At 45.9% G+C, this 23091-nt stretch overlaps 1 protein-coding gene across 1 annotated transcript in view; it reads left to right on the top strand.

The window, feature by feature from the left end:
• PDZD2 (PDZ domain containing 2) overlaps positions 1-23091 on the top strand; it is a 997171-nt gene that overhangs the window by 840030 nt on the left and 134050 nt on the right. Inside the window, exons 15-16 of the mRNA XM_086960493.1 lie at positions 3421-3524; positions 20417-20588. Of these exons, the coding sequence (XP_086816619.1) occupies positions 3421-3524; positions 20417-20588 (276 nt within the window). The remainder of the gene's footprint in view (positions 1-3420; positions 3525-20416; positions 20589-23091) is intronic.

Genomic DNA, 23091 nt, shown 5'->3' with positions numbered 1-23091 from the left:
CAGACAGAATCTTTCCTATTTTCAGTCCAAAAACCAAGCGGCCTGCATTGTTCCACTCAATCTTCAAGACTAAATGGAGGAGATGGCAACCCAGCAAATTGGATTATCTCATGACATTGTTTCAAGTGCATAAGTGCGTTCTCCACTGATGAGTGTGGTTCATTGGGGATCAATTGGGGGTTAAACAGACAAAAGAATGCCCACTGAATCAATGCCGAGACTTGAGACTCTTTACCGAGGTCAGCATCCACACTCCAAACTGATGTCCGTCCTTCGTTACCCCCGCACCTTGTTATAATGTGGCATATTTGTAGCTTTCCAACCACCACACCTCACTGCCCATTTTTGGCATGAAGCTCGCTTAGCTGTACTTGGAGTTTGTAGGCAATCTCAATCTTTCTGTGCCAATGCACAGCTTCAGCACCACTTCACGCTACACAGTTTCAGAGGCACTGTTCCTTCACTGGGTCTCATCTGAATGAATGGTTACTTGGATCCATCTGTCCTTGTTGTGTGCATGTTCCAGTTATATGACCATTCCAGGGAACTCTTGCCAACGTGGCAGGCAGAGGCCAAGAGCTAATGTGGCCACAAGATTCTTATTGCTTGGCTCATCATCCCAGTGCTGCCACCAAGCCATGGCATTTCCATTGACTGGTTAAAGACGATTTCTCATCTGGTCAGACCTGCCTTACTTGACCAAAGAATTCAAAATTAGTAGTCCCATTTGTGAATGTCTCATCCCCCAATATGACGCAGGATTGAGGGTCACAGCATTCTGTGGTTTTCAGGCAGTCTTCTGATAAGTGGCCGTATGGATTGTTAATTGTGCATAGGTTTCTCAGGTTCATGTCTATAAGGTCAACTGTCTAGACTGCCATGTCCCTGTCTTCCCACTAACCACTTTACCAGTGGCTGCCACACCCAACGTCACAAGCCCACATAAAAACAAGCGATCATAATGAGTTTGTGATGACCCTGGCAACATTAGCAGAGCACATTGGATCTCCACTGACTTTATGTCCCAGACCGTGATGTGGTTACTCCAAAAGAACCACGAGTTAGCAGTACTAACCTGGCCAAAGAAATAAATTAACCATACCAGCTACTGCAAATTCTCCTTAATGTAGACCAATAAGAATAACTGAAATTCCAATAGTCTTAGACACTTTTCTAGTGATATTCTCCTTTTCACATCATTGGAATGATAATTAAATCTCTAAACCCCCTTTCTCAGATTACTTAAGAAGACGGTGCCATTATTTTGCCTAAGGATTGCACAAATAAGGAGCTTAAAGTTAGTGTTAGCTCTTTAAACACTGTTCACATCTTGGATATTGGGGAATCAAATATGGCCCTTCTAAGTCAAAGATGAATGTTGCAGTCATCAGAATACTAATGATCCCAATCTGCTTATGGTACTGGAAGAAGAAAAAAAAGAGCTCCACATGGACACCTAAGCCTTTAGAGTACTAGAAGTGTATTTCTCTGTGTAGGATGCGTAGCCTCACAGTGCATGTAAGTGCTGCGTCCCTATATCTTGACACACCCTACTCCATGGTATCAATCCTAGGCTCTGTGCAGTTGTGCTCGACTCTGTGGATACGCTGTTGTAACTTAATTGCTATACATCCTCCTATTTTTAGTTTTCTGTTGGTCTACATTACGTCAACTACTTGGCAATTTGTTTCTACCAAACTGTGTACCAGAATGTGAGGTTGGGATGCTGTAGGGCACAGTCCCAGTCATGACTGACATTACAATCAACAGGGGTGAATCAGAAATTGCCCTTTTGGGTTTGGGATGTATTGGCAGATGTAAGATAACATTTCTCCTGCTTAGGAAAGTACTTGAGTGAGGGTTGTGCATTAAGAGAACCTTAACAAAACTTCACTCAGAAGCTAATAGATTTTGTATCTTGAGAGATGGGGTGCGGTGGTCTTTCTTTTTAGAAGCCCTAATTCGGTGGCTTGGAGAAAGGAATCATGAATAGATAAGGAATAGTGAATATGTCAGACCAAAGTTGAGGGTTGAATATTATTTTTAGGTCGCGACTGGGCAGCGCATGCACTGCTCTGCAAGGCATGTTGTATTAGAATGCACTTGATGCTCCGTTGGCTCTCCGCCCATATTTGTCGTTGGCTTGTGTCTTTGTCCTTTGTAAATGCTTGCATCTGATTTGGTAATCGGTTTGTTAGTCCCTTCTTAGTACTGCCTTGTCTTCATTTGTAACCTCCCATGAGGACTGGCCCTTTTACTTCTATTTTTACACTGGCTGTGTTATTTAGTCTGTAAGCACTATTTCTTTAGTGAATTTTGTCTTACTGCGGGCGCTAAATGCTTTGCCGCAACAAGCAGCCGGGACAATGGCGGCCACTTCTGTGGAATGCGTTAGGTCTCGCATCAAGAAGAGTTTTAGCTATTGGCATTGTAAATGACAATAGCTTAAACTCTCGCAAATGCGACACCTATTGCTTTATACATTTTTTTTTGTGAGTTGTTTCCAAGCGCCCCATGCCGCGCTTGCACTTAATAGAGGCCACGCCCCTTTTATTAGACGCAGCTCTTCTAAAGAAGGGAGCATGACCTCTATTAAGTGCAAGTGCGGTATGGGGCACTTGGAAACAAACAACATTTGTAATTCAATAAGTCTCGCATTTGCGAGAATTTAAGGTATTGACATTTACAGTGCCAATAGCTCAAAGTCTTGTAAATGAAAGACCTATTGCATTGCAAATGCTTGTTTGTTATTGAGGTTGCAGTAAACGTTTGAGGAGAGGAGTTGTTGGTTCAAAGTGATCTCTCCTTAAACAGTTGGATGAGGCTACTTTTGTCAAGGTTCGACAAGAATGAGGATGTTGTGTGTATTTCTAAATCTATCTAGGTATTACTCCAAAATGTCCCTATGAAATTGTGTTGTATTGTCACAATGTGGTTTTTATTTCTACCTAGTAGAGTTCCCATTGGTGGTATGGCAGACATCATGGTGGAAGATGACCTGCTCAGGTTTACCAAAGCAACAGGTCTCTAGTGTCTTCAGCGTTCCCCCTGAAGCATAGCTCTTATGACACTTCACAGTATTCACTACTTTTGCCAATATTGGGTCACTGCTCTTACATGTAGCCGGGATTTCTAGGAACTATTTTTATTTTCTTTGAGCAAGTCATGGCCGAACATATCCTGCCTGTAAGCTGGCCAAGCTCCCATTAATGTAAAGTTATACTGCGAAGTAATTCTTATTATTGTTCAGGAAAGGAGATATTAACTTTTTGTTTGATGTGCAGAATAATGATAAATAGTACGATTGCTGCATTTCAACATAGAAATAATACAACTTGGTAAATAACTGCAAGACGTCTAATCACCATAATTTATTTGGGTTTCTTATTATAAAACTCTATTGTGGTCTTTTGTTGACAGGCGGCTTGTCCAAAAGTCCATCCCCAACAGTGAGGCCCAGACAAGGCGATGGGTCTTCTCCTCTCAGCTGGACAATGAAGCGCTTCCTGGAACCAGCCAGTCGGGTAAGTACACCACGACACCCACTTACCTAGGTAATTCACTTTGTTGGCATAAAAGAATGCACTATGTGGTCCCTAACCATCTTGTTTATAAACTTTTCCAAGTGTTTTGATGACTGCCTTTCCATGAATTCCAAAGCCATATTCATAGAAATATCTTAGCCCACATTTTAGGGGCCGATTAGGATTACGTTGATTCCGCATCCTCCGGGCCATGGTAAATTCGGCAATGGAAATTTTCTTAGGTGCACCCTACCCTTGATACTCTAAGCACGTACTTATTTTGCTTAGTGGTTAATCCAGCCCTGGGGCATAGTTTTTATTTGAGGAAGCCAAATAAAGTGGTGGATCTTTTCACTGAACTGAGTGGGCTCAGCAACAGAAGAGAAAACAAAATCAGGTATTACAAGAAAGTGAAAGTAGTGAAACAAAAAACAAAGCACAGACTATAAGCAAAATCCCCCTACAAATACAAAATAAAAAGGACCTTCATATGTGAGATTTGGACATTGGCATTTTGGGAGCTGCTATGCAAACAACTGGATGGTAGCAGATTAGGAACATTTCCATAGGTTCTCTGCCTTTTACATTGCATTTAAGAATGAGTGAGTGAAGCAGAGGCTTTATTTGTACCAAGGGCTTTGAGGCTCTCCCTTCCATCCTCACATGACTGCTGTTCACCTCTTTCTCTCCTGCTTTTTTCTTTCATCTTTTTTCTTGCTCTCACTAAACCACGTCAGGTGGGGTTAGCTAAGCATATGTTTCGAAGTGACTGCTAACACTGTTGTACAAACTACGATTGGCTAACTTTGGAACAGAAATGCTAATGTCTTGTGTATAAAAATCAATAAACTACTTTGAAATCAAAAGAGCTGAGGCAGTGACTTTGGGGGCTTTGCTCCTCCTTCTTACATGATTCTTCCTGGCAGCGGTTGTTCTGTGCTGTCCTGATCTTGCAAGCTGGCATCTGCACCCCCCACAACCCTTGGTATCTGCGCCCCCCACAGCCCTTGACTTTCACTGACATTGGGAGAAGCCAGAGCAAGGAGAGGGAAGTTTCCACGAGTCACAGGGAGATTTTACACCACCTGTGTCTCCCACGAGGGATTTAAATTAGGAAATGTGTCCTCAATGAGTTAAAGGTTTCTTAAAGCCTATAGCTCTTCCAACATGCTATACTGGCAAATAAAGCCCTTAGTCTGGGCCAGTAATGCTGGCAGATGCCCGGCCTTGCCCACGGCGTCCGGCATAAGCCTATTCCAAAGCAAAAACAAGATGGACACGTTTGTTTGCAAATTGTTGTTGAATAGGTTATATCTTCCATTTGACCAGATTGCTTTTGTGGGTTTTTTCAGGCACTCATTAGCCCAAGTGATTGTTGAATTAATTATTTAGTGGAAACACTCTCAAAGCTGCTTGAGAGAAACATAGTTTTAATTTACTGTACCTTGCAGCTGATTAGATTTGCTTGTGTGTGATTGCTTCACTTATACTAATGTTATCTTTACGTCTTGTATCATGCGGGGTTGCCCTGGATTTAATGCATTTAAAATAGCACAGAATTAACCAAATTAGCAGGGCAGAGAACTTGTGTTCACCCTCCCAGCATTGCTGGGCATTCATTGCATTGCTCACCTAATTCAGGCAGCATTATGATTGCTAAATGGGTGATGATGCATATACGGGTTAGGTTCATGTTTTTTTCCCATAACTGATCAATGGGTCACAAAAGAATCGTTTTCAATTGTGTGATGATTTGTGGGAAATAAATGTTGTCTGTGAACTTTCTAATGTCAAATAAAGGAGCGAATGGATGTTTCCTATGTGTCTCCCTTTCAAGAAGACTGTAGTTTATTGTAAAGAACATTCAGCCACAGCTTTGGGATCCTGAAAAAGACTGATGAACTGTGAGATAAATCACTTGAAGATTAACACAATATATTTAACAGAAGAGGTGCATTTAAGTCATGCAATTAAGATACAAATATGTATTAAGGGAAACAGTAGCTCATGGCTCAGTCATGTGTTCTCTCTTCACCCCCGCCCCTGTGACTCTCTCTTCTCCTTCTCATATTTCCTCCTGGAGCTGTACCAGCCGGTCCCTTCTGGCCTGTCTTCTCCTCAACTGCAGTGCTCATGTGCTAATGTGACAGATGCAGTTAAAAACATTACAAATTGGCCTGAGTGTTAAATCACGTACCGCATTATACTAACAACTTCGAAAGGGGTGACTTGGATTGCAGCATTGTGCATTTATTGAAGTTTATGTTGTTATTTCATATCAATTTCCTTTTAGGTGTTAGTTATTGGTATAAATATTGTGAGGTCATGAGCATTTGCATTTAGTGTGATAGTTATGGTTTGCATGGTAGTTGTGCGAGTTACAGATTGCAGCCCTAACCATAACCCTAACCATAACCATAACTTGTGAATTTCAGTTTTAATTTCAGTTTTCATTTGAAATGGTAACTGTGTTTTATATGTGGACTTCTGAGTTGTTTAACAAAAAATAAGGAAGCCAATCATCCCTCCATCTGAACCTTTGTTTCGGTTTAGTTTCATTCCAAGATTACTTTAATTCCCTTCTGGGTTTCTCTGTGTAGTGAGCAGCAAAGTTTCCTATGGGAGGTAAAATGTGAACTGCTGCTTTTTTGACCATCACCTTAAGTGTGCCCCCCCCCCCCCCCTTCGTGGGTTTGCATGAGGAACTTACAATATCGCAGGTAAGCTAAGAATGGTGACTATCAATTGTTGTGCCTACCTGTAAAACTCTGCCAGTTATTAGCCAGTCAGTGATGGTTGGTCCTGCAGCACCTTCTCAGATAGGCCTGAAACAAGTGATTCCTACACTGGGGTGGATGTGCTGTAGACCTGTTTACAGCTGCACATCCTCCTTCTTCCTCCTCTTACATCTCTCCCTCTGCATCAACTAGCACCAAGAGACCTTCAGGTGTTACCTTGGTCACTAAATCACCTTTATCATAACACTCTTGTACCTTTCCTCTCCTCCATTTGTCTCCTTGCACCTTCTGAAGCTTTTCCATATCTATTATGAGCTAACTCTCTCCTTTCTAAGAAACAACCCTTTATAGTCTCTGGTTCACATGCAGCCCTCACCTTTAACCCACCCTTTCAACTCCTGCAGGCTCAGTTCTCTCCCCTTCATTTCCCAAAACCTCTGCCAGTAGGCAACATCCGCTCATGTACCCTTCCCATACCCCTTCTCTCCTGTGGCCCACCCTTCTGTCTCTGCTCCTACAGTAGCACTCGCTCCTCCCTGCCACCTCTACCTCCGTTATCCCTTTCGCACATGCATCTCTACTGCTGTAGCCTGTGACCATACCTCGCTAGCAGTGCTTAATTTGTAAAAAAAATAAGTGCCAGGGCCCTTGTCAGAGGGCCACTGCAGCTTGCACCACTCACTGCCCCTGTCAGCACTGCAAATGACAGTACCAACACAGCTACTAACCATCACACTCCCGCAAGTGTGGCAATTCAGACTATTCCATCCCCCCAAAGTTATATGAATAAATTGGGGGCAGGTATTAGTCATGTTTTAGGGTATACTTAGTTGACAAACACCTGTTATTCTGCTCATATTTAAATTAATTAAACAGCACTACCATGTGGCATACCATCATAAGCGCAGTGTAGACAATTAAGTGCCAGTCCTTAACATCGGTAACCACCGGCTCAAATCAAGCACTGCTCGCTAGTATCATGTATGGGGGATATTATTTTGTATAAAGAAGCATGAGCAGGCCATGTAGATTCATTGGGAAGGTAAAAATCAGACAATTAATTTGGGAAATCTGTTTTAGAATCTGTTCTATTCTTAGCATGTCCAAGAATCGAAGCATTCATACTATTGACTCCGACAGATGCTGTGTTTGCTAGAGTTTCAATCTTTAAAACATGCTTGCCGCCAGTCGGACTCCTCTGTGCTTTAATTAACGTTGTACTTTAGTAGAGAAGTATTATTGGGAACAGGGTCTGGCCCTGTGCCTAGTGCCTTCTGGGCAGAGTTGTTCCTAGCTGACACTGTGACAAGGCATGACTGCAGAACATGGTCTTTGTGGGTACAACTTGCCAGATTAGTGGGTTCAGATCAGGCTGTTGTACTGTTCCTATTTATAATGGTTGTATTGTATTATATTGAGGTTGTCCATATCAATCAACATTAGTATCGTATCCACAATATTTATCTTTTACTTGAATTGTTATCATAACCAGGTCCATCTTGAAACATAGGCATCGTAGATGTTTGGCTAGGTCGCCTCCTGCTGGGATCCACAACCGCAGTTAGATATGTTAGACTTTTGGGTCAAGTGCAGTTCCAAGTTAATGCAGTGGTACCTTTGAGGTGTTAAGAGAGCTTATAGATATCTCCACACTCAATCCCATATCAACTGTAATCCACATCTACATGAAATGGAATCCCCTGCCAGAGCTTTGAAGTGGGCCATCTCAGGCTCTCGCTGCAAAATTCCACCCAAAAAAATGCATTTCATGGCCTAGGTATTGGAAAACGTCTAAGGCACCGAATATTTCCGGGAAACATCCTTTACAACGCAACTTTTACCACTCAGTGCCTTTACGACGCAACTTTTACAAGGCAAACCATTACAACGCATTGCGCTGGGGGGTGCTCTAGGATAGGGAATAGGTTTAATTTACTATCCAACACCTTCCCTACTATCCACGGGGACTGGAGTTGGAATAGTAAATTAAACTATTCACTATCCAGCGCCCCAAAGCACTATGCGTTGTAAAGCCATGCGTTGTAAAAACCGCGTTGTAAAGGCATGCGTGGTAAAAGCATGCGTTGTAACATCATACATCCAATATTTCCTCTTGTTTAGGCCATGTCACTCCTGCCTAACATCCTTGGGGTCCACAGAATGGTTTGAGTTCTGACATTTTTTTCTGAATGGCCTTCCTTAATTTTTGCTGATGCTTTTTGATTCATGCTATTGGCTATGTGCTGGTCTGGTTTTTAGGTCTCGCCTAGCGTTGCAGTGCATGCTCTGCAAGATATATTGTCGTCAAGGAGACTTTGGGAGGGGACTTGAAGCTCCACCCATCCTTTCCATTGGCCAGCGTCATTATTTAAGTTAAATGCTGACCTCCGATTGGAAACGAGGCTTCTTCGTGAACGCCCTGACTCCTTCTCGGCTAGCCCATCCGGACTGGATCTCGGGTGCTGGCGGCGTGAAACGATCTCTTTTAATTAGGTCGGTGAGCATTCCTTTTTTTCATTCAGCTTTTGCAAACACGCGCCGGCGCTGCTTCCCCCATAGGTGGCCTGACATGCACGCTGGCCGGAGGTGCGCTCGTTTAATTGTCCTTGTTTTTCGTCTGTGAACAGATTATTATTAAAAATAATACAGATACGGAAATGGCCACCTCCGCTCTCTGTTGGACTGTCTTGTCTTAGGACCAGCCTCTCCAAGAAGCCCTTCGTCTCCTGCATAGTGGGAGTCCAAGACCCACACGCCGACCCTCCTGACATCTCCCCAACCTCACACCCTGACCGAGTCTCGGGGCTGAATAAAGTTATCCTTGTTGAGTATCTGCCTGTCAGCAGAGGCGTTTAGGCCCGCACTGGTGTTTACAGCCCCCACTTCTCCCCCTACCTCTGCCAAGCACGGTGATGTTTGTGGCAGCCTCAGGCGCTGGTGGGGAAGATGGTGACCACCGACCGTAGCTGCAGCAGCCCCAGGGCAACCCTAGGCATCACAGAACACCCACGGCCCGACCCTTGGGATGAGGACGTTTCAGTGGAGCCGGAGACAGCGACACGGAAGGGGAATACATTTTCACTGGCGGCAGCCTGAGTGTCATAAAATGTTATGTGGGAGCCCCCATGGTCCTGGATTTCAGAAGCCTTCCCCACTAGCCTGCCACAGAACATAGTGCTACACTTAGGGGAATTGACCAGTTACTGTTCTGGTGCAGTTGTTATGCCGAGTACTCTTTCTTTCGCTAGTACTGTTGTGAATGTTAATATTATGACCTCTGGAAAAGAATTTGGATGATTTACGAAGTAGGAGTACATGTATAGGATATTTGACATGCACTAAGAGGTACACTCTAATGTGGCTATAAAGTAGGGCCTGTGAGATGGCGTTGATATTGTTCATTTAAGTGATGTTGGTGCTTTTAAGGGGGAAACTACCTCATTACAGATTGCTGTATGAGTGGTCAATTAAGTTTATACAATTATTTTTTTTCTTGTTCCTTACTCTTCAGGCAACTTATTTTCCTCTACACCAACTGAATTTGGAACAAACTATTTCTAGCACGTTTATATCCCGCTGCTTCTTGCCTTTCTGTTACATAAAATCTATTATGCTGCACTTGCAATGCAATAGGTCTCGCATTTACGCGAGTTGTAGCTATTTGCATTGTAAATAACGATGCCTTTGATTTATGTTTTAAAAAATGAAACCTAAATAAAAGGCATTGTCAAATACAATGCCTATAGCCCAAACTCGCGTATATGCGAGTCCTATTGCATTGCAAATGCTTGTTCAACCTGGTGTCAACAAGTACTGATGCCGCTCTACTGAGAAGCATGCACATTATTTGAAACCAAAACCAGTTCAACAAGTCTTTAAATATCACCCCATTTTCTCATTTTCTCTGTCACTAAAACATTCACTTCCACAGTGGTACTGTGCTTCATGTCACACACTTGTCATGTTTGCATGCTACTGCGGACAGGAACCTGCCTGAATCTGATGGTCGTTTAGGTCAGATTCCACTATAATCTAAGTACCATCGAAGTAAGACTGCTGCTGTTTCATCCTCACCCCGCACATCACACAAACTGGGTAAGTGTATTTACACTAACTCGGTGTTCACCCACTGTTCAGGCATAACACTACACTGTTTACCGGTGTTGTTCTTTAGAGTCATACGCTTTACACTTACCATAGCAGAATTCACTCGATGCAGGCACCTTCGGTTCTTTTGCTCACTCTTTTTCATGTTAGGAACTCACTTGCATTGTGAGACCACTGGTACATTTAAAACCGTTTGCGATGTTTATTAGAACTTCACTGTTGTTTTTTTGCCAATGTCACTCAATCGTGAAAAATAGCATGCCATCACCAAGTAAAACTTATCTCATTTAGCATAGTGATTGAACTGACTGTAGGTCATGTGGTGTGACTGACTGGTCGTTTCTTTCCTAAACAATTACAGATATTATACCCCTGATGAAGGGTTGCTGCCCGAAATGCATTGGGTAACCAAGTACACAACTGATATTGTGTCAGAATCGTATTCTTACTGTTATAATATTAATACAAGGACAAGAAATGTAGCACTTGGAAGCAAAATATGAGTAAAATTTGATTTGAAAACACCATATATTTCAATTATTTACAACATTTGTGAACTTGATGAAACGCTTTATCTGAGTGCGAGTGGGGGACATTCCTCTATTGTGGAGGACAGCGCTACTCAGTATCTTCCTCACTCAGCCCATACATATCACAATCTAGTCCAAAAGACGTAGACCGACCAACACAAAAGTGCCCACTGAATGCATCTCAGCAGTGTTTTTAGATATGTAAGGATGAGGGGTAAAAATTAACTTGTGTTAGTGGGCAAGGGCATAGTATTAAGGGAATTAAGTTTCTCCACTTTAAGAGTTGACACAGCATTGCCCGGTCCTACTCGTTCCATCTTCAGCTGGTTTCTCTAAAGTGTCTCCCCCACTCCCTCACACGCGTGGTCTTTTTATCCTTTCCATTTGTATGAGCTTGAGTTCCACCGCCCTGGGGTATTCTTTGGCCCTGGTTTGTTGTGCTTTGATCAGAGTTACTAGGGCAGGATCCCTTGCTGGAGAGTCTTCCATCACAGTACTCCGTGACATCCAGCATGTACTCCACCCAGCTAACTATGAGTCCTATGGTTTTAGCTTGCTAATTCTGAACTGCTCCTTAAGTACATCTGTGTTCATTGGGTTTAACCTCTTCGCTGCTGATGACGAGCTCAGCTCGTCATCAGCCACGGTAGTCGTGTGCTGATGACGAGCTGAGCTCGTCATGTAAAACGGCTCTTTGAATTTTGCCGCACACAGCGGGAAGAGCCGCCGCAGCGATGCGGTTAAGAAGATGCTCACAGGATTCACATCTGATCCATTCTTACTGCTTTTAAGGGTTAAAATGCGTTCTAGATTCAGCTATGCACCATCAGTGCAGGGCCACTTCCTACACCCTTGATGTTTTTAAGGCAGTGGCGTAGCAAGGTCAGGTGCGGAAAATTTCTTGTCACCCCCGGCTTGACAAAATGGCAAAAATATGTGTTTAAAACACATATTTGTAACATTTGTCATCCCCATCTGTGATGACACCTGGGGCCGGCACGCACCCACCGCACCCTCCTTCCAATGCCACTGGTTTTAGGGTACACATAACATTATCAAAGATGAGTCTGTTGCGGTCCATTCCTCACCAGGATGTGTCAGAATGTGACCCTTATGTTGGTGGTGGTCCTCAGGGAAGTGCTATTAGGTCCCATGAATGGGTTGTTTTGGGTCTTTGTTCTCAGACTCCTGCGAGTGTGTAGCATTGAAGCCTGTGATGCTCCATGTAGGGTATCCATTCTACTCCATGTCATCACGGATACTATCTACAGTATTGGTCTTGTCACCTACAACTAATTACTATTAGGTGGGGTTGAGCTCCTAACACCAAGAGCTAGAAAGAGTCCGTGTGATGACATGGAGGGAGGTGGTCACCCTATTTGAGACATAGTAGTTTGCCCTCTTCAACTGTGTCATAAGCTATAGTCACAAGCACAGATTCTTTAGTGTTTCCATGTTAAGTTGAATTATTCCAATCTAAATTTCAGAATGACGTCACAATAAAAAAAAGCCTGCTTTAAACTTGTCTCTTTTCAGCGGAGGCAAAAATCGTTCGCGAAGAAGTTTGCCAGCCTCATATTTAATCCAACGTCTTCACTCCTCTTGAATTTAAGAGTCCATATGCTATAAAATCTCAAAAAACCTGTGCTCACAGGTGCTGTACACATTAGACACAAATACAGTACAGATTGAATTTTGTGTCAACCAAATGGGGACTGCCGCTATGAGAATGTATTCAATTTAAATAAATATGCACTTTTGAGGTTTACAAAATCCTTCTGCAACTTTTAAGATTTTAAGAAGTGTAGTTGTGCCCGTTTTCTCATGGTTATGTATTTGCAAGTAAATCTTTGTTGCGAGTTGGACTCTTTTTAGGTCGAGCCTAGAGCAGAGCATGCACTGCTTTCTCAACTTTTAGTAAGGGGGTTTTCAAAGTAATACCAGATGCTTTTTCTGGCCTTAAGCTGGCGGTAACGTGCACGTGCATGCGCGCAGCTGCCATCTGCCTTTTCTCAGTCATGGGTAATTCAATTCTCTCCCCTTCTCCCTCCCCCACCACAGATTGCGTCACTCTGCTGGCCTTCACTCCCCCCGCCTCTCTATACTGCAGCAGGTCGTAGCGTGCGTGCATCATCGAGTGACCCTCGGCTCCCCAGACCCTCCTTTACTCATATTTTCACATCTCTTTACCTCCTCGCGTTCATCCCTGCTCCGTTATTTCTGTTCCTTTCCTTCCTTCTCGGGTATCTCCCTTCCTCTCAGTCCAGCTCCCTGTTTTTCTTTTTACACCCCTCCTCCTTTCCTTACAGCGGTAATTTACTGGAAGATTGGAAGTCTGTGCACAGAAGCGTAACTGAGAAGCTGCCTTAATGCTACAGGGAGGGGCTAACTTCAGCAATGCATGTAGCTTCTACTTTTCTGGTACGTTCATCTCAATAAGTCAGAACCAACTATGGAAGCCCTCTTTGAAAATGTTTACTTTTTTTTAAAATTCCTGTCCTCACTCAATGTATTTAAATTTTTAAAGCACTTAGAAATGGCAGGCCTGCATGAAGCGCTATTAGTAGTTCCACGAAGAAGTTTCCTTGCACAGACTTTGACAGTGCTCCGCATGAACATCCAGCACACGTACCTAAACGTGAGAACGCATCCTGTTCTGAACAGAACCAATGCAGGTGCAAGTAGGGGGCACAACTGCCCTTGCAATGCCAGTCCGTGAGGCATGTACCACACTGCCCCCTTCACAAAAGTATGCATTTTCATGACATGAAACACCCGTCTATAGCTTGGACCTGACGAAGGTCAGTGTATTGTGAGCGCTCGTGCCTTAAACCTCGACCGAGGGGCAGTTTGCGCTCCATTTGTACCGTGTGGGTGTGCGTGAAACAGACTTAACTTGTACATCACAGCTCCTCACACTACCACACACTGTATCAGGCATATAACACAGGGCTGTGCTGAGGAGGTCACAGGGGCAGCTGCGGGCACAGCCTGCACTAGTTTGTGGTAATCCCTGAAGCTGTCCGGTGCGCCTTGAAGCACTTGCGTTCCAGGGTTCGTTCACTTCATCTTTCCAGATTAAAAAACGTGCTTTCCGTTCGAAGCCCCACATGCTGTGGGGATAATTGAGGAATCGTGGCCTCCTTCTTCGCGTTGATTCGGTCTCCTGCGCAGCTCGCTGTCCATTCATCAATACATATATCCACTCATGTAGCCATTCATTGATTGACTTGCCCCGTGCTGTCCAGTTGTTTATTCTTGTGCCCCAGATGCAAGCATTCAGGACAGAGAGGCTTGAGATGAGGTGCAGCGCCGAGAGACTGAGGCCTTGGCAGTCAGTGCGCTTTACACTGTGCATTGGATGTGTTGCGCTCTCTCTGCTCTCCCAGGGGCCCTGTCGGCCTCCTGCGCATACAGTGCCCGGCACTGCTGCCGGGCTTTTCAGTTACAGGGAGCTGTGCCCCAATCAGTGCCTGGGGGAGTCCCCGGTGGCTCCCACGAGGTTAGGGCGGTCTGAAGCGGCCAAGAGATGTAATGGCCACTAAGGGCCACTGGTACCAGGTCAGCAACTTCACCTGCCATGTCCCCCTACTGCCCCCTTTCTGGCAGCCCCAAGTCCCCGTTCAGCCGTGGCTGTCCCTCACCTTCCATGGGGTGCGGCTCCCGTCTGTCCGCCCTTAGCTTTATTCACCCCTATGTTCTCCCAGCCCTCCTCGTGTCCTTGGTCACTAGCCTGTTCACAGCCCCTCCTCCACTCTCACCTCTCCTCGAACTCTCCCCACTCTGACACTTTGATGCGCCCTCTCCTACCTGCAGTGCCCCAGCTGCCTCCTCAGGCCTAGTGTGTCCCTTCCCCGCCTCCACGCCTCCCTCTCTCTTCAGAGGGCGCTGCACACCCAGGATCCATGTTTAACAAACTTATTTTTACCATCACCCATATTCCAGTAACTCCTTATTCACTGCCTTCCCACCCCTTATCCACTCACCCGCCATTCATCCCTTTCCTGCCCATTCACCGCCCTCCTGCCCATTCACAGCCATCCTGCCAAGTCACCCCTCTCATCCCCATTCACCCTCTCATCCCCATTCACCCCTCTCATCCCCATTCAACCCTCTCCTGCCCATCACCGCCCTCTTGCAGATTCACCCCTCTCCTGCCAGTAAACACTTTCCTGCCCATTCACCACACCCCTGCCTAACACCACTCTCCTGCCCATCCACCCCTCTCAAACCAGTAAACCCTCTCCTTCACCGCCCTCCGCCCCATTCACCGCTCTCCTGCCCATTCACTATACCCCTTCCCGCCATTCACCCCCTCCCGCCATTCACCCCATCCTGCCATTCAACCCCTTCTGCCATTCACCCTCTCCTGCCCCTTCACCCCCTCCTGCCCCTTCACCCCCTCCTGCCCCTTCACCCCCTCCTGCCCATTCACCCCCTCCTGCCCATTCACCCCCTCCTGCCCATCAGCGCTCTCCTGCCCATCAACTCTCTCCTGCCCATCACCTCTCTCCTGCCCATCACCTCTCTCCTGCCCATCCACCTTTCTCCTGCCCATCCACCTTTCTCCTGCCCATCCACCTCTCTCCTATCCATCCACCTCTCTCCTGCCCATCCACCGCTCTCCTGCCCATCCACCGCTCTCCTGCCCATCCACCGCTCTCCTGCCCATTCACAAACTCTCTTTACCATTCCCCCTCTCCTGCCCATTCACCGCTCGCCTGCCTATTCACCGCTCTACTGCCCAGCCACCCCTCTCATGCCCAGTCAACCCCCTCCTGCCCATTCACCCCACTCCTGTCCATTCACCCCTCTTTTGCCCATTCACTGCTCTCCTACCCATTCACCCATTTCCTGCCCATTCACCGCTCTCCTGCCCAGTCACCCCTCTCCCGCTCTTTTCCGTGCTCCTGCCCATTCTCATGCTCTCTTGCCCATTCACCCCCTCCTGCCCATTCACCTCCTTCTGCCCATTCACCTCCTTCTGCCCATTCACCTCTCTTGCCCATTCACCTCTTGCCCATTCACCACTCACCTGCCCATTTACCTCTCTCCTACCATTCACTGATCTCCTGCCCATTCACTGCTCCCCTGCCCACTTACCCCTCCCCGCCATTCACTGCTCTCCTGCCCATTCACCAGTTCTGCCCATTTACCACTCTCCTGCTCATTCACTGCTCTCCTGCCATGTCACCCCTCTCCTGCCCACCCACTTCTCTCCTGCCTATTCACTGCTCTCCTGCCCATTCACGCCTCTTCTGCCCACTCACCTCTCTCCTGCCCATTCCCTGCACTCCTGCCCATCCACCTCTATCCTGCCCACTCACTGCTCTCCTGCCCATTCACTGCTCTCCTGCCCATTCACTGCTCCCCTGCCCACTTACCCCTCCCGCCATTCACTGCTCTCCTGCCCATTCACCAGTTCTGCCCATTTACCCCTCTCCTGCTCATTCACTGCTCTCCTACCATGTCACCCCTCTCCTGCCCACCCACTGCTCTCCTGCCTATTCACTGCTCTCCTGCCCATTCACGCCTCTTCTGCCCACTCACCTCTCTCCTGCCCATTCACTGCACTCCTGCCCATCCACCTCTATCCTGCCCACTCACTGCTCTCCTGCCCATTCACTGCTCTCCTGCCCATTCACGCCTCTCCTGCCCATCCACTCCTCTCCTGCCCACTCACCTCTCTCCTGCCTATTCACTGCACTCCTGCCCATTCACTGCTCTCCTGCCCATTCACGCCTCTCCTGCCCATTTGCAGCTGTCCTGCCCACTCACCTCTCTCCTGCCCATTCACATCCCCCATCCATTCACCCCTCTGCCGCCATTTATTGTATTGATATAAATTTCACAAGAGTGCTATAGTGATAGCGGTCTTTTGCTCCCCTATATTTCAGGTTACCACAAACAACACAAAATGCTGCTGTATGTTGCTGTGGTAATACCACGCCCTATAAATACTGATGCTGCAGGGTGCAGTAGGTGCCGCATGGAGTATTACCACATTACTTAGAGCTCTGCATCTTAAAAGAAAGGATAACAATATAGTGTTTTTCCATGTGCAAATTCAGCTCTACCCAGTTCTACCTGGTGAAAAACATGCGTGCAAACCCCCAAGGATCTTGGAATCCTCACCCGGGCACAAACCGTCTACACTTCACTTGGGATTCTGAAGCTCTTTGAAGGATGGACAACGTTTTTAGGTCTCGCCTTCGCAGAGCGCATTCGCTGCAAAGGCAAATTACCTTTTGCCGTCGCTTTGACTTTTCAGCCAAGTACGTGCGCACGTTCCATTGCCTTCAATGGCAGCGCATGCACGTCGGGAGATTCACTTGCGGAAGCTCGTGGCCCATCTGGTCGCAATTATCGCTCCCGCGAGTGAATCGCGCCCACCTCTCCCGCCCGCCTCGTGAGGTGCTCGTGTTTGTTGCTTGTTTTTCTTTAAAGTGCAACTTTTTTTTTGTTTTTCAAATGTACACACTAAGTAATGAATGCCCCTCCCACCTCCCAAACAGCATCGAGCGGCGATCCCCATTGCCATTTATTTATTTAATACAGCCTTGGTAATGCTTGCCTACAGAGCGAGAGACACGCATTGGGCAGCTGCAGCGCTGACCCCGTGAGTCTGACTGGCTTGTTAAAACCCTGCGAGAGGCGGCGGGGGGTCCCTCTCTCGGCTGCCAGTGTCCGAGCTTCTCTCATGGTGCTCAGCCTGCTCCCGCCACGCCGCCATGGGGCTCCCGTAACTGCTCGCGCTGTCTGTGAATCCCGGGGCCTGCAGGGCTGTCCTCACCCAGCCGCAGCACAAAGAGCGGAGGAGGTGCAGGGAACAGCAGCAGCAACACACACAGGCTGCATGCTGACAATACCATACCCTGTTGTAGAAGCTTTATGGTAGCGGTAACCCTGCGCTGTGTCTTTTAGCACTGGTTCTATAGAACTGATCTTAGTGACGTCACTGTCCTTATACAACTGGCTAAATATCACAGGCCCTAAGACAAGATAAGGGCCAATAAACTGAGATTTCAAGGAGACCTGCTGGAGCTATACCAAGGGTTCTCTTTAGAAGCATTCAGCATCCTTGGCATCGATCACAGTAGCCCTGGAAGATCTGTTAAGTTTACTGGGTTTGAAATCAAGAAGCATGGTACCCTGAAGAAAAGAAATCTTGGTGCAGGAGCAATCCCTGTCCTCTTTTAGTAGTGTTCATTTTTTTCCCTCTGTTTGATAATTACTTTCCACTCAAAGCTACAGTGAAGCTTGAGTACAGTGCAGAAGTGCAACAGTACACATATTGTTTATATCAATTGTATTGTTTTGCCTACTACCATTGATCTATTGACTGAGCAAAGCTATAAGAGAACCAAGCCTCAAGGGTCTTTGGGGATAGCCAAGAGCTCGCAAACATGCCCCCATAACATAATATTGTCCTGCAGAGGTTTAAAACGTTAAACTCTGAGTGGACATTGAGTAAGTATGTTATTATTAGGCAAGACCAAATATAAGGCAAAAAGTATTAACCACTTAGGTGGTACGGACAAGATGGTCTTGTACTCAGCGCAGCCAGTCCCAATGGTGATGAGGGTGAGACCATCTTCTCCTCAACACTCACAGGGTTAATTACCATTTCTTGAAGAAAATAAACTTGACTGCTTGATCTACCTACCCTTGAAGAGTCAAATGCTTAAATGGAATAAATTGGTTATCCGTTTACAGAGCAATAATACTGGTAATCCGGGTGTACTAGTGATAAATGACAGTAACCAGCACACAAGATCAAACAGAACTCACATTTTCCTGCCTGGATTACACCAGTCCAACACAGTCAAGCAGAGGAATTTAAGTATTTTTTTTATTGTGCTTTTAGCAAAGTTTATATATGATGTACAATCAAAATATGGCTTGGTGTCTGAAAAGTTTCAGCGCTCTGTCCATCTTATTATGTTTGCATTGTTTGCCCTAAGTTGGCAGGGTATGCCCAGATGTGGGTCCCTTGCTCACATTGCCACTGGATTGAAGCTAGCCTGGCTGATGAGGAGGTGTTACACCAAAACCGGTCCTAGAATGCTGGTTTCGAGTCCAGGGAAGAGCTGACTTAGCAGTTCTGGCTGGACTGTTCCCATGAGGAACAGGGTCAAGGCGGATTTGCATATGGCTGGGTCTGAACTGGGTGGCGAAGTGAGAGAAATAAAGATGACGGATTTAACCTAGATTTAATAGTGACTGAGAGTGAGTGTCTGAAAAGGTTTAGCGCTCCATCCATCATCTTATTGTGTGCATCATAAACTGGGGAACAAACTGTGGCTCATCCTGACAAGGATTGGGTTGATTATTTGAGTAGGGATTCCACCCCTCACAAATAATAACCCAGTTTCTCACACGTTCCACCCTTCATCACTTTCAGCTTTGCCAGAAACAGGTGCATATTTGATTCCACGATCCCCAAGCCTGGCATAAATAGGCTTGTACTATTTCCTCTTCTGCTTCCTATAATTAGGGTATAACAGTATCCTCAGCCCCTTGTATTGTGATTTCTTGGAAAATGCAGCAATATTTCATCCCTGTCGCATTAATTCAGAAGCTGTGTTGTGATTGTTAAGGGGCCACACCTGGTTTAGGTGGCAGAACGAGGTGTTCCGCTGAGAACATTTTGAAAAAACCCTTGAGCTTGAGTGTGTCCATTATCTATATTATAACAAGCATTGGCATAGCCTATAGGTCTCGCCTTTGGGACTTTATAAGTATTTAGCCATGCAACAGGTGATGTTGTTGCACAAAGGATATTGTGCTGCATAACTAAATACTTATAAGGTCCCAAAAAGCGAGACCTATTGGCTATGCCAATGATTGTTAATATGAGGTGAGGTTGCTTGGGTCCAGGCTACAACAGTTACAAAAAGATACCCTGACAGTATTTCACTCCAGATGTTGAGGTAAAACACGACAATGCTGTGCAAAAACTTGAATCATCCTGAGTAACATTTGATTCTGAGTTATCGTAGATTTCCAACCTCTCCACAAACCCCTGTTTGCACACAGGTCAGAATTCTAAGATGGGTCCTGTTGACCACACCTGGTAGTTAGTAGGTGCATCAAAAAAACCTCACACATCCTTAAATATTGGCAGGTCAAACCTGACGAAAGTTAGCAGGGGAAGAGTGTACAGTATTTACTGTTCAATTCAGATTTTGGGGCCTTTGGCACCAAAATAGGCATGTTATTCCGCAGACATCTCACAATAGTTAACAAAGCAAAGAGCTCTATCTAAACACTTATATCGTTCCAAAGGCGAGACCTACTGGCTATGCCAATGCTTATTTAACAGGACACTCGTTAAGAAATTTTGCAATGCCCAATATATAGTTTTAATTCGTTATACGTAATGGGTCTAAACCAATTAGGTGTTTTGCACAGCTGGTCATATGATATATTTATAAGATATTTAACTTTAACCAACACTTAATTAATAGGCTAAGTAAACTCGAACAACCTAACTTTGTCTGCGCTGTTTCTTCAGCAGGAGTCCGTGAGTTCAGAATCAGAACTCTCCCAGTACTTTCCACCAGATGTTCAGCACCAGTTGTCATTTTCAGACACCGTGGTAACAGGCTCCAGTGATGAAGAGCAACGCGGCCAGCAAAGCAGAAGCAGCTCCATGGACGACGGGACAGCCCTACCTTGCAGTGCAGGTAAATACCAGTTATAACTTTAGTAGTCAGAAGCGTCATTTTGAGTCGGCTAGACTACTGTAATGCCCTGCTTCTTGGTGCACCTAATTTTCTCCATAAGAGATTACAAAGAATACAAACAATCGCCGCCAAATTAGCCTTAAAGAGGAGATGGGATGACTCTGCATATGCGGCTCTTATCGATCTTCACTGGCTTCCTCTGGTTCAGAGAATCCAGTTTAAAGCTGCGTGCATTGTGTTCAAGGCCCTTCAAGGGCTTGGACCCTGGACTTTGCAGAAAAAATTTGCTTGGTACTCCCCACCACGAATACCTCGCTCCTCTGCTGCTCACTTGGTCCGCACCACTAGAGCACGAACCTCCAGATTTGGTGGCAGAGCATTCAGCTGCGCAGCGGCACAGCTGTGGAATAACCTCCCATTCAACATCAGAGAATTAGAGGATTTCGTACAGTTTAGAAAAAAACTTAAAACCCATCTTTTCCCCAGGGTGTTGTTTTGCATCTCTTGCTGTAGGCAAACTCTGCGTGTGTAGTGGAACTGTCGGTCTTTCAGCGCCAGGATACCCGTGGCGTTACAGAGCGCTTTATAAATGCTGGATACATTACATTATATTACATAATCTTTGGTTCGAGGCATATGGGCTGCAGATGGTACATTATGAATAGATCGCCATCTGGTGTTGGGCTCGGATGATTGCACTTTGTTTTTCTCTTGGAGAGTCTTTTGTATCTTGGTGACTCCTCCCTTGGTTGGTAGTGCGCATGGACATCGGCTCCATCCTTAGATTGTTTTTTTCCGCCATCGGGTTCGGATGAAGATCGAGACGCTCCAGATCAACTTCAGAAGAAAGTGATTTTTCGGCGCGTATTCCCTTTCCAATTCAACGGTATTGTTATCGAACGCGTTCATTTCCATTCCGACGCGTTACAAATTCAAAATAGAAGAGAAAAACTTGGATCTACGTCGAAGAACAGGAGGCCTTTCTCGACGCAGTCAAGCCCAGAGTCCATGGAAAGGACTCCATTCAAAAAATGTCCAACGTGTGGTGCTAAGTTCCCACACAAGGACCTACACAAGGTGTGCAACCTCTGTCTATCGCCTAAACACGAATCCAGGGACTGCGAAGCCTGCGCAGCATTCTCCGCCAAGCTAACGATTAGAAATCGCCGAGCTCGAAGACACGAGGTTTCCAGAATGCAGGCGGAAGCGATCCCGGAGCTGTTCGGAGACGAACAAATCGAGGAAGAAGAGGACCAGTCGGGGTCGGAAGGGGACCAGTCGGAGGTTGAAGAACTCTTCGAGCAACAAACCGTGAGTGACGACGTCCCCTTACCGAAAAACCGACCCCGTGCGGTAACGACCCCGCCCTCGGGCCCGGTCAAACCGCTGAAAAAAGTTTCCGACGCCCCGCCCTCGGGCCCGGCAACGAAACCGAAACTGAAACCGAAACACTCGGACTCCCACCATGTCGGATCCGGGAAAAGGGCGACATCGACTTCGGCACCGAGGCTACATACAAAGGAGAGCTCGGTATCGAAACATTCCATGTCAAAACATAAATATGATTTATCGCCCAAAAGACACTCGATACCCAGAAAGTCGGAATCGAGCAGACATTCGGTGTCGAAAACAACAAGATCTGACGATCGAAAACAAAAACAGCTCTCGGAACCAGGACCCTCGGTACCGATTCAGGAGCAACAGACAGATCCCAAACAAAAGATCTTGTTTATTGATCCACAAACTGGGAAAGTGGTCACGAAGAAGAGAAAGAGTGAACAGTCAGAAGATAAACCTCTTCCTTCAAAAAAGAGAACAATGGGGACGAATATAACTCCTCCTGCTTCTCCTCGTCCTAGAGTCACACCCTCTTCTCCTATTCCTCACAATAGGCCAAATATTCCTACACCTTCCACACCAAGACCAGCTACACCTCAGTCAGATGTAGACAGTGATCTAGGGGAGGGAGAACCTCAAGGGGATGACGAAACTATCCCAGATGAGGAGGATCCATGGGAAAGTTATGATGTAGGGTCAGATGAGGACAACGACCCAGAGCTATATCCCTCAAAGCCTTCACCACCTGATAACACAGGTTTTGTGCAGCTCATTAATAGGGCAGCAAAATATCACAAACTAGATATGCATACAGAACCTCAAATAGAGGATTTCTTGTTAGAGACTCTACCTAATGCACAGAGAACATCAGGTACTCTTCCTATGCTGAAGGGTCTTCTTACTCACACAGAGGAAATATTCGAAAACCCAGTGAGAGCCAGGGTGTTAAACCCAAGAATCGATAAAAAATACAAAGCGGCTCCAAAGGACCCAATATTTATTAGAGGGCATGTACCTCTAGACTCGCTGGTGGTCTCAAACGCTCGTAAAAGAGCAAACTCATTATCTACAGGAGAGGCTCCTCCACCAGATAAAGAGTCGAAGTTAATAGATGCATCAGGCAAAAGAGTAGCATCACAGGCAGCGAATAGCTGGCGTATAGCCA

This window comes from Lissotriton vulgaris, chromosome 3_1 (genome assembly GCF_964263255.1).
Source record: "Lissotriton vulgaris chromosome 3_1, aLisVul1.2, whole genome shotgun sequence".
NCBI classification, from domain to species: domain Eukaryota; kingdom Metazoa; phylum Chordata; class Amphibia; order Caudata; family Salamandridae; genus Lissotriton; species Lissotriton vulgaris.
This window is presented reverse-complemented; position numbering and strand designations above follow the sequence as displayed.